Below are 12,322 nucleotides of genomic sequence, written 5' to 3' on the forward strand. Positions count from 1 at the left end.
GTGATGAAACGTTTTAGGGGATTTTATTTCCGGCAAACCCAATTATTCACAAAACGCTGCTATATAAATATATATATATATATACACATATATTATAAAATCCACAGGTGCCGAACGGCGAAGATACAGATGCCGACTGTAGTTTTAAATTTTCATATCACCAATCACCACTAGATGGCACACAACTGAGCAGATTATTTATTGGTGCATTTAGAATAATATCCAGGACAGACGTACTACCTCAATAATAGACATTTTCAGTGAGTTGATTTTCATGAGGGAAAAAAAATGCGCAAAATTAGTTCTTGTTCTTAATGTTGGTTTCTTGTTCAGCTGTTTTCTACTGTCCTTTGCACTGGAAAAATTAATCGTGTGTGGTTATTAGAATTAGAAATTAGAAATCCCTTTATTTTCATTGTACTCAAGTGTGCAACGAGATTAGAGTAAAAAAAAGTAATAAGGAGCACTGGGAGGGAGAGCTGTTAGCCGCTGCGTCTATGCGCGCCGCCATCCTGGTCTATTCAGTTGTTTGCTTCAAACCCTTTGTTTTCGGGGTTAGGATAGTGGCCCTTTTATGTGTATATTAAAATATGCATTTTCATATCTGGTTTGAAAGTGCGTGGTCCTGTGTGGCAATTGCCTTTGTCATTGATATATGCAGTACTGAAGGGCACCCTAAATTACATTACATTTAATTTTATTATATTACATGAATAAAAATGCATTATGCCAATTGTATAAAAAAGTTGCATGCCAAAAAAAAAAGACTACATGTATTGAACTGATGTAAAACACTTGATTTTTGTTCTTATTTATTTTCTCTTGTGGCATACAGTGCACAGTATTCACAATCAGCAGCAGAGTGACATGAAAGGTATTTACAAGACAACAGACAAATAGAAACTTTCCGACACACGCATTCACAACTCTCTTTCCGATTGGAGATGCTCCATGATTGTAGCTAGTGCAAAAACAAAGCTTTTAACCCGAGGAGAAAAAACTAACAAATCAAAACAAACACCTTCTCGCTTTAGGATAACCCACGCCTTTGTGCACAGTCGTGGGGAATGTAGAAGTCATGTGTTTTCGCAAATGTCGGCGGACATACAAAAATAAATATAGCGGCATCTCGAATGAACACTTCAATTCACGCTACACTGACTTGGCGACTTTAAAAGACAAGGATGGATTCAACGATATGTTCCGTCTGTGGTGGAAAGAATAGTGACAACAGGAGAAGAAAAAAAGTTCATCTTGTGTGTGAAATGTCCAACTTACGTCTGACTATCAAACTATATATCTGTATAAAAATGGCATTGTTGCCCAAAAAACTTTGAGTTTTGCGATTCAATAAGCACGAGAATTTGACATTGCTTTGACAAATTAATATTAAAAAAAAAAGTTTTTTATGGATATTTTCATGAGTTTCAAAATACTAAGGAAAAATAACTGCTTTTTAAAAATGAATTACAGCTAGAAATTGTGATGCTTAATGAGAAAAAAAATAAATAAATTTGCATATTAGCGGCTCGACATTGCCAGGTTTTTTCGGGAACCTTTGCCCGGTTATTAGCTGAAAATCGCACCTTTCAGTGCTCAGGCAAAAGACTTTGGCACCATCTGGTAGCCAAGGAACTTTTTTGACATGAGAGAAGGAAGTTCATTAGTTTGGCAGTTGACTTGTCTAATAGAGAAAAGTGCTTTGCTGTCATTTTGTGTCATCTATTATTTTTTTTATTTTTTTTTTTGCACTTGTATTAGTCACAGATTTTTGCTGATCTCTAGCATTTGTTGGCATTTATTTATTTAATCTATTGGTTAGGAGGATTTATCCTTTAATTTGATACTTTTATTTTTTTCATTTTACATATTTCTAAGTTGAGAGTGACTCAATGCCCCCCCTGCTGGGGACAGCCGAGTAGTGCACACTATTAATAGCCACTCGTGCTTCACGACCGATCGATAACCGAATCAAATTAGGAAGCATTTGGAAAATGAAAGCTTTATCATCATTTATTTATCTATCTATCTATTTATTTATTTCACCAGAAATGAACATTCAACCAAATTTTGATTGATCAATTAATCATTAAATTACCAGCCAAGTTTAAAAAAATGGATCTTTGACATCTTTAGCCGTCAATGGTAGTAAATGAGTTCAAATGTTTTTTTTCCCGTTATTTTATATTTACTGAGCAGAATATTTTGGTTGGGATTAGTTGAGCTGTGACATAACGTGACGTCCTCAAGTCATACCTAATGTGTATCGTTCTAACGCACAAACAACTGTAGCTGAAGATCAACCTTCAGCTCCCTTAAAGGTCGCAGCCAAATTGAGCACTTCATTTTAATCTCCATCGCCTGAAATATACAAATGATTAATCAATTCTCTTGAGTGATGGTTTACGTTGCCCGCCTTGTATTTTTTAGGACAGAATACTGTTGTGTTAATTCCGCGCATTACTGGCCAGAAAGGTGCATATTTGACAGACAAAAAAAAAAAAAACGCAAGCACGCCATGACAAGGCACCGCCAAGTCCAACTAAAAAAAAAAAAAAAAAAAGAAAAAAAAGGACGGCGGAGCTCGGGGCGGCTCTTACTAGCTTTTTTCCCTTCAGGGCGGCTGTGCAATTTTTATCTCCGCTAAGAGAATCGCTTTAGTGTCAGCTTTCCCCCTCCCTCCCTCCCTTCTTTGGCCTCAAGCAACATGTTTGATCCTAAAACAAAAAAAAAAACAAAAAAAAAATGGAATTGTTAAAACGGTCTTCTGATGTTCCGGATGTAAATGAATGCAAAGACGGCAGCGGCAGCTCCCGTTAGCATAGCGAGTATCCCCAGATAGGGCGCTGAGGGCGCCTGATCGGCTTGGGAATCGGACGGTCCGTTCAAATGATGGGGCGACTGCAAAAGGGAGGGGGGAAAAAAATGCAAATATGAAATAATTCAGATAGAACTCCCGTGTTTGTCATACAGGAGGGACTTCCAAGGCCATGAAGTGTGTAACAATTGAATTCCAGCAATATTTTCAGGGAGAATTTTTTTCTTATCTACATTTAACAACAAAATGGTAAACTTCCTGTTCAATTTCACACTTGGGTCTTTGAGACTTTTTAATTTTACGCTTGTATGGCAAACTAAGAATGTTAAATCATTGCTTGTACAGATTTTAACAGTTTAAGACGGTGACAGCATCATTCAAAACATGAACAAAAATCAATCAATCAATGAAATTGAAGCATCACACAAACGATTGTACATAACGCAGCATAGGAATGGATTTATTTTTTTTTTGTAATGTTTTAATTTCCATTGTACCTTTTTGAGAACACGCAGCTCCACGTCCTCCCCCGCTGTTCGGAACAAATCCACTGCAGCTTTGTGTGTCTGATCTTCCAGCTTGATGCCATTGATCTACACAACAACAAAAAAAAAGAGCATCAGGCCCAACAAATCTGATCTTTTTTCCCCGCAAAATGTTTAACTTGAAAATAGATAAAGCATAAAAAAATTGTTCATTCACTTTTTTTTTTGTTTTTTTGCTAATTTAGGAAATAGTGAGAACACACTGTGTTTGGAAACAGAAATCCCCATTTTGGAAATAATAGAAAGCTGCTCCAGCCACCACCTCTGCCAATAAAACCTCTGACATCATGAAACTGTTAATACCTAACCAGCATTGCGCTACTTTGGAGTTGTTTTAGCTGCAATTATAGATTATGCCAACAGGGGGCATAATATAAGAAGACGTCACTCCTAAAACCAAGACAGTCAAAGGAAAAAGGATTTTCTTTCCGGATAGGTGACATTTCACAACATTTAAAGCCCTTATTAAAAAAAATAAATAAATCAAAACACGTTTAGACATATTCAAACAAACTTTTTAAAAGTATTCCTTAGTGCCTGAGGTAAGGGGGGGGGGTATCATGGTTTGCCGAAACGATTTGCATGCACGAGTTTTTGGGAAGGCGGGAACATAATAATGACATTTCCATTCGTATGAAAACTTGTCAGCGAAGGCATAAAAGATAAATCACACTGCTAGTTTTCCCACATGGCATGTACATTTTTGCGCAAACCTCAAAAAGCATTTTGTTTGTTTGTTTGTTTTACCGCCAGGATCCGGTCGCCCTCCTGTAGCCGCCCGTCCAGTGCCGCCGCGCCGTCCTCCTTGATTTTGGAAACGTAGATGCCGCAGTCGTTGACGACATACTGCTGGTCCACGCCGCCCACAATGTTGAAGCCCAGGCCTGCGAAGACAGCAGAAGAAGGGAATGATAGGAATGTCTTCATTGGGGTGGGTGATATCTATAGCCTGAAGGTAATATAAACTCCGCCCCCAACAAAACATACATTCTCTGATTAGAAATTATTCCAGTTCATTGAAAGAGTGATCCATTCTATTCGATATGTGCAACCCTAATTAAGAGCCAAACTTCATATTCAATAAATTCCTTGCAAGATTGCAATTAGAAAAATTCACAAAATTCAAAGATTTGCGTTGTTTCTTCTGATTTCAAACAAACTTTGAAACAGTAAACGCATCAAGTTCCAAAGGATTATCTTCTTTCACAGCACATCTTAGATTTTATAGCGCCTTTCAGAGTGGTAAACTTCTTCAAATAATGACTTCATGGGTTTTGCCGATCCAAATTCTAAATGAGATCGAAATTTCTACAAATGATGGAGTGGTCTACGTAAGTACCTAAATATTAGACGAATAGACCTTCGTAACCAAGACAAACATACATGATGTGTTATTGACATTCAATTTTACACCCTAAAAATGAGCCTTCAATCTGCCGCCAGCTTGTTACACTCTTGACAGTTGCATTCAAATTAAAAAAAAAATGCAATTTATTTTTCTAATTGTTCAGCCCAAGTCTCCAACATGTGGATAAATCACTGCGTTTTTAAGTTATGAATGAGCGCCACTTAAGTTGGGTAACATGTTCAGCGCACCCACGCACACGCACACTTTCAGTCTGACAGGCCGAGCGAACGCATTTAAAAATGGGTCAAAAAGCATTAAAACGCATTCATGTTGCACAACAATTATCTCCTTGACTCCATTCGTCAGCTTGAATGTTTCAACAACGCTACTAATCGCCAATTTGCTCGTCTTTTGCTAGTTTGGCGACTTAGTTCGCCACCAGCTTCGATAGCTTCGGCGCTAGCCACGTAAGCACCGCCGCCACGGAATGCTCTTTACCTGCCGGCCCTCGTTGGAGTTTTATGTCCACCGCGTTCGAGAGCAGCGAGCCGTTCATGGCTGATGTGGACATTTGTTTAAAAGACGAGGCGACGCAGGAATCAAACTTAATTACGTGAAGGTGAACTCATTGGAGAAGAGTCCGCGATTTGCTCGCTTCCTAATGCGGCGGAAGATGAAGCTTTGCACGCGGGTGCTGCCCCCTAGCGTGACAAGAGGCGAAAGACTCGCTAAAGAAATGTGAATATTTGAATTAATTTTATTTTGGGGGGGCGATTAGACGTTAAAATACAAGTAATTACATATTTTAAAACGTGCATAAATCAAATAAATGTTAAAATGATATATTGTTTAACATTTAAATGTTCATTCATAACATAATATTCAAATGTAAAAAAAAATGGTAATTGTGTTGTTTTGGTAAAAATGAAAGTTGAGGAATTATTGTGATACTCATTATTGTTCGAATTATTTAACATGCAAATATTAATGCACAAAGGATGATTTTGGAGTTGCATGTATCACTTCATGGTATTATTCCGCCGGCTTTAGTAAAAAAGACAAGCGTCACTGACACATCTTTATTATTTCAGTCAAATGTCCAATACACACAAGTACATTTTGTGGCGGGGGAAATAAAATAAATCAGTCATTTACTGTTTGCCATTATCTTGAGATTAAAAAAAAAAAAAAGAAGAAAACTTCTAAAACTGTTATCTTTGGCAATTCCGAACACGGGCTTTCCACCATGTCGGGACACCGGAGAACACAGCATTTGTCATTTTGCAACTTGGAACGAGCCACAGCTAACAATATAATAATGGCTTTAAATAGTACATTTCAACTTCAGCATCCCGTTTTATACATTACAAAAGGACATTGACGCTGTCAAAAAGCTATTCCTTTAATGGCATTAATCCAAAGTCCGCATTTATTACATTAGTAATTCATTTATTTTTTTTAACATTGGAACTTGATATAAACGTGAAATGTTTCAGGACATATTAATGCATAAAATGGACCTTTTCATCATGTTTGTACACAATGGGTGCCGGGGTACTTCGGGGAGCGGGGTTGAGCCACCAACTAAACATCAAAGTGTTTGGGGTAGTAGGTCAAAAAAAAAAAAAAAAAGTATCCATCTGAATCTGTGCTTAAGGAAACGAAATCAAAAGGATTTCATGAATGGCAGTACAGAGATGGCTTTGAGACTAACTGGTCATCTTCGGGTAATTTTGCAACCGCTCGCTAACGTGAGCTTAGCGGCACGCTCAATTCCGGTCTTGTAATCCGAGCAACAGAAAAGTCAATTCATTAACTAGCCCCTCGATGTTCATGTTAACTACATTTGAGTGTCCACCGTGTCTATTTTTGCATCAAACTTACCTGTTTAAAATGTAAATTACCGTCGGCAAATTAACTTGCGTACCATCTTTTCGGCTGACCCTTGACATATTCAAAATTCATCTTTCAATCTATTTAGCCTTTTTGCCTTCTTTTGTTTACTAGTAGTCGTGCGTCATGGTAAAAAGGTCCATTCATGTTTTTTCCCCCTTAGAATACGATTATGTTAGTGCAGTTCTAATGTCAGTATAGAGCAAAGCATTATTTTCATGCCATCTACTGAGATAAATTATATTTTCAAAAGAATACCTTCAGCTCAATGAGTGTGTGTGTGAAATGCGTGTCAAATTCCAAAGGCGCGCGACGTGCGCATGATTTCCCAAGGCTTTTCGTTCAAATTCAGTTAGTCCTTCCAGCGGCTGGCGTTCAGATCATGTTGGGCGCCACGCTGTAGAGCGCCACGTCGCCCGTCACCCGCAGCAGGGTGACGTCCTCCAGGCCGCCGACGCGGTGCTCGTACTCCAGCAGGTGGTTCCCGTCCACGGCCACCTTGAACATGTCCTCCTCCACCAGGATCTTCAGCTGCGCAGAGGAGCAGACGTCAAAGCGTGTCGTCAAAAAGACGCTCGGAAAGCGAGTGAGGTACGCTGTGGGGCTGAAGCATTTTGAAAAATCCTCTGACTCCCCTTTAATGTGTGTGTATCTCCTTGCCTTCAGCGCACCACATTTGCCTCAAATAAGTCAAGGCACACAGAGCAGGTGCAGTATTTATTTTTAATAATTTTTTTAATGCTATTATTTCAATATATTCTAAATTTTTGTGTTGCTAATAATGGTGTTTATTAATATCAATATCAATCAAAATAATCATGATTAGGATTTTTTTCTGCGCGCACACTCACACACACAAATCTCCAAGACATTTAACGACAATGGTGTACTGCTAAAACTCTGGTGCAAGTTAAGTCCCATTTTCCGTGCGCTTACCTCAAAGCGTTGGCCTTGAACAAAGGGGAAAACTCCGCCCCTTTCCTCCGGTCCCCAACAGCCTCCAATGCTGGAGTTTCTAACGATGGTCTGCTCATGGAAACGAGGGTTGAAGTGAAAGACCACGTCTGAACCCTTCATGAGGTCCATGTGGAACCTGGAACCCGAGTGGGGGGACAAAATACACATTATGTGCAATTATATAGAGTAATTATCAATATAATTTAATCAGGGTCATTAACGTCCATTATGGACCTTCGGAGGCCGGCCTGACCAGGCCAGCAAAATGGCTCAAAAGTGCACAGAGAGAACAACACAATGTTGTACTGACGCAAGAAAACAACACGACCGGCACACGCTTGACTGGAGAAAGGAGGCACTCAAAAAGTCTTCATTCTAATTAAATGTTTTTTTTAATAATTAGGGTACTAACATAAATAAATTTGTCATTTTATTTATTTATTTATTTATTATCTGATTGAGATAATTTGATGATGTCAATAGGCCATTTTACAACAACTTAAAAAAAACTGAATTAAAATTATGATAGAATTCATTAACTTAACTAACGGTATTAAATTATTTAATTAAATCAGATGACGTGAATACATTCAAATATACAGATACATGTCTAATTGATGAACCTGACAACCTGTGAGATAACAAAATCAATTTTAAAGAATCAATTTGGACTGTAGATAGCGTGTAAATAACGATATAAAAATTATTTAATGAAAAATACAAAATTAGTATTTAAAAAAAAAAAAAAATTATGTGAGGACAGATATTTTAAAAATATATATTTTTTAAATTATTACATTACATTACTAATATTTGACTTGTAAAAAGTATCCAAAAAACCTTTTAAAAATAGGCAGTCATATATATATATATAAATAAAATTTTAAACCCTCCAGACTAAACTTTGAGCACAATGACAACACACCTGCTTGCTCCAGGAACCGGCTCACCGATGATGGTGATGACAAGACGCGGCATCAGTCCGGCATGGAGCGGTAGATCATACGGCACCATCTGCAAAAACAAAATATCAGAATCATATTTAAGCCTTGCACAACATGATTACTCCACTTTTCCAGACAAAGCTTCCTCTTGGAGCTAAACATAGTGAGAGAAAAAGAAAAGTGCAAGTCATTACATCTCAAAGTGGCAAATAAAATAGAAACTGCGAGACAGCGAGTCACCCCCCCCCAGCGCGTTTCAAACTGCGAGTGGACGAAATCAACTCTGCGACATGAAGACGCTCATCCATTCCGTTGAACTTGTGTTCCACGCATGTGACAAAATGCCAAAGGACTTGAAATCCATTGTATCCTGGTGGGTCTTATTGACCCCGCCCACTCCTAAAAAGCATTACAATTGCCTATGGATACCACAAGATGGTGGCAAAGCACGAGCGCCTAAATGAAATTCCTCAACTCACTTTCTTGACACAAAAGCAAGATTGTTATTCGTTTTTTGGGGGGGTGAATAACAAAATCTGCAAACAGGCACAATTGGCTAAAGCACTGTACAAATCACAAAGTCACCGTGTGTTTTCCTGAACATGATGACACAGCAACCACACATTGAAAAAAAAAAGAGCAAAAGTTAAACATACCTTTTATTTGTAGCAACTTACAAAATTGCAGCCAGAGATACAAACACTGATTTTGATTCCTGCAGCAAAGCAGTAATATAAATGTAATAAATGTGTACAAAAAAATGTATATAATGCATATAACGCCTATGCTTGGAGTCTGAACTCCCCCTGCACCGTGTTCTAGTCAAACCGCATGTTGATTCTGGAGGTGATGTCCTTTGTCCCTTTCATTTATGTGGTGGATAAAATCTGGGCTGAAAGACAAGAAGACATTTTCAAAAAAAAAAAAAAAAAAAAGTAACACATTTGGCTTCTTGATGATACTTCTCGCCCCCAGCAGAATTCGAGGTGTTATTGCCCAAGCTTCTTCAGGGAATTCTGCATCCCAATGAGACCAGAAACGGGTAGGGAAAAGCTGGAGTTTTTTCCACCAAATGGTACGGTACAAGTGTGTGCTAAAGGCTCTGAAAACTACTGATCCGTACCACTGTCTGGCCAGGTTGAAAAGGAGTTTTAAGCTGCATTCCCAAATTGGCACATGCAGTCAAACAGTAAAGCCATCTTTAATTTGCATGTTGCTTTATGACAGAATATTTTCAATCGTCTCGACGTGGATCAGGAGGTTGCTAAATACAATGACAGAGTTACATTTCCTCGCTGCACCCCAGGTTGTCATGGTAACGATAACCATACTCAGCATTTGCATGAGATGGAACCGCCCAACTCAAAATTGAGTGATTAGGCATCTAGTGTACTGTAATTCTTTACACTTTGTGTATTTTGACAAAAGAATGGCAGCAATTTTTTTGAATCAAGCTTTAAGGGAACTGTTTCCAGTTGTAAACGAATTGCTAAATAATAAATAATAAAATAATCTATTTCTTGCATAGTCCATTAAGGAAATGTAGTCAAGTACCCAGCAGGGCTTGAAGACACACACCAGATGAGGATTTCCACACCAGATTAAATCAGACCATTTGGTGGAAAATCATCAAGCCAGACAAAACCAAAAGTGAAAATTTGTCACCACAGATGCTTCACTGCACACCAGCGCAAGCCAGCAAGCAAACGGACCGGACATAGTTTATTGTACTCACCAACATGCCTCCTGGAGCAGCAGGGTTGTCGTAAGGACCCATCGGGCCAGGACCAGGACCGAAGGGGCCTGGTGCCGGTGGGAAACCTCCGCCACCGGGTCCCCAAGAGCCAGCGGGAATAGGGGGAAAGCCTCCACCAGGGGGGAACGCCGGGAATGCACCTGGGCCAGCGGAAGGGGGGAAACCGCCCGGACCCCCTGGCCCGTACATCCCGTTACCCCCTGGTGGGTAGTTACCCGGAAGCGGCATGTTGGGATAAGACCCGGGAGGAGCGCCGGGACCGGAGGGGAAAGGTCCAGCTGGGTATGGAACAGGCCCGCCAGGTAATTGACCGGGCGCTCCTTCAGGCGGGTAGTGCCCTGGGAACTGGCCAGGCGCCCCGGGGCTGGCGGGGTACTGCCCCGGAGCCCCTGGCGCCGGAGGATACTGTCCAGGCATCCCGGGAGCCGATGGGAATCCACCCGGCGCCGAAGGGGGCCCCGGGTAATGGCCCGGCGCTCCGGGGCCAGAGGAGAAAGGGAACTGGCCCGGCGCCCCGGGGCCAGTGCCGCCGGAGAAACCGGAAGGGGCTGAGGGCTGAGAGGGTGCTCCGGGGGCTGACGAGGGCCATCCGGGGTTGGAAGGAGGTGGCGGATTGTTTGCCGGTGCTGACGGGTTCGTGTTGCCTTGCGGTTTGGCCTGGCTTGGGGTACTGTCTCCCAAAGCGTCTGTTAGCTACCGTGGGAAGGGGAAACAAGTGTCATCATCCAAAAATAACTAACACATCCATGCAGTCAGGAAAACTCACCGAGAAATCCGACATGACCTAAAACAAAGACAAGAGCGAATGTGAGTAATTTTGGGACGGGTAACAAGCTGTCAAGAAGGAGGGAGTGTCTCTCACGCACACAGGCACATCTGAGTAATGGCATACTAAACATTTCCATTATGCACAAACGAGTAACAAAGTCCACTAAGGTGGACGCCCGAGTGAACTGAAACAACGTTGGACTAGACAAGCCAAACGCTGTCATCGCGTATGTGCTGAAGATTATTTACTTATTTGGCCAAACGAGCTAAGTTGCTACAGTAGTTTTGACAGGGCGACTGGGCTAACTGGAGCTGCGAAACTGTTAGCAAGCGAAAGCTAACTCGCTAGAGTGTCAACTCCGCTGACAGAAAAAGAAGACAACAGCATGAATGTGGTATTGTTAATAAAAACCTTGTTGGGTGGTGCAGTCTTCGGAAAGCAAAGTGGGTCGCTTGTTGTCCAGGAGTGTAGGCCAGTTAGCCAGACAATTTAGCCTCCTTTAGCTAACTTAGCTAACTACCAAGCTATCACAGCTGCCTGCTTGCCTGCCTGCCACAACTCTTCAAACAGGAAGTGGGGTCCGCCCATTCAATGACGTCATGACATAAAAAACTAATAATTGTATTACATTTATAACATTGTAATGACAGGATTTTTTTTAATGAAGATATGTTTCACTCAAATGAGTGAATACATACTTAATAAACATTTCTGAGAGGAATTCCACGAGTAAACGCTGTACTAACAGTCATATTACAAAGTGCTTCTCTAATCATAGGAAAATGATTACTCCTGGGAAATGCTTTTGTAACGCTCAAATCTCAAAGATAAATTTGAGACAAAAAACGTGGCTTGTTCCTTTTACATTTTCATGTGACAAATTTACAGAAACACATGCAAAGACACTACATAACATATATCCAACTAATGTATGTCTCAAGATTTGTTGGGTTAAATATATGATGTGAATTTTGCAAGACTGATGAAGAAAGTGGAAGTGTAACTCGTCGTTTCGGTGAATGCCAATTTAGCATAAGGAAATACGTTTCTCAAAAAGGCCGGTCACAGTCACACCATAAAGACCAACTTTTGTATCCCAAGATACAGAAATGTGCAAAAATGTTGGACTTTTTATTTCTTCGGGGGAATTTAATTTTTCATCTTCAACGCCGCTTATCCCCCAGAGCCTGTCCCCGAGACTTTGGGGTGAAAGGCGGACTTCTTATCTGTGATTTCCTCGATAGTCTCGGGTTCTCGAAAAATGCAGAGAAATACCTTCTTCAAAAGACTGG

General features: G+C 40.4%; 2 protein-coding genes across 2 annotated transcripts; both read right to left on the minus strand.

Annotated features, from left to right (window-relative positions):
* Positions 1-787: 787 nt before the first annotated feature.
* Positions 788-5,415, minus strand: synj2bp (synaptojanin 2 binding protein). The gene is made up of 4 exons (XM_088316145.1): positions 5,210-5,415; positions 4,111-4,247; positions 3,316-3,411; positions 788-2,901 (listed from the first exon to the last, which is right to left on the minus strand). The coding sequence occupies exons 1-4, from the start codon at positions 5,280-5,282 to the stop codon at positions 2,755-2,757; spliced, it is 453 nt and encodes a 150-aa protein (XP_088172271.1). The 5' UTR covers positions 5,283-5,415; the 3' UTR covers positions 788-2,754.
* A 361-nt stretch (positions 5,416-5,776) lies between these two features.
* On the minus strand, positions 5,777-11,612 carry lgals3a (lectin, galactoside binding soluble 3a). Its single transcript, XM_088311772.1, has 6 exons — positions 11,442-11,612; positions 11,028-11,045; positions 10,241-10,954; positions 8,487-8,575; positions 7,541-7,697; positions 5,777-7,135 (listed from the first exon to the last, which is right to left on the minus strand). The coding sequence occupies exons 2-6, from the start codon at positions 11,040-11,042 to the stop codon at positions 6,980-6,982; spliced, it is 1,131 nt and encodes a 376-aa protein (XP_088167898.1). The 5' UTR covers positions 11,043-11,045; positions 11,442-11,612; the 3' UTR covers positions 5,777-6,979.
* Positions 11,613-12,322: the final 710 nt, after the last annotated feature.

This window comes from Idiotropiscis lumnitzeri, chromosome 1 (genome assembly GCF_059441095.1).
Source record: "Idiotropiscis lumnitzeri isolate Australia: NSW breed Sydney's pygmy pipehorse chromosome 1, RoL_Ilum_1.0, whole genome shotgun sequence".
In the NCBI taxonomy this organism is placed as follows: domain Eukaryota; kingdom Metazoa; phylum Chordata; class Actinopteri; order Syngnathiformes; family Syngnathidae; genus Idiotropiscis; species Idiotropiscis lumnitzeri.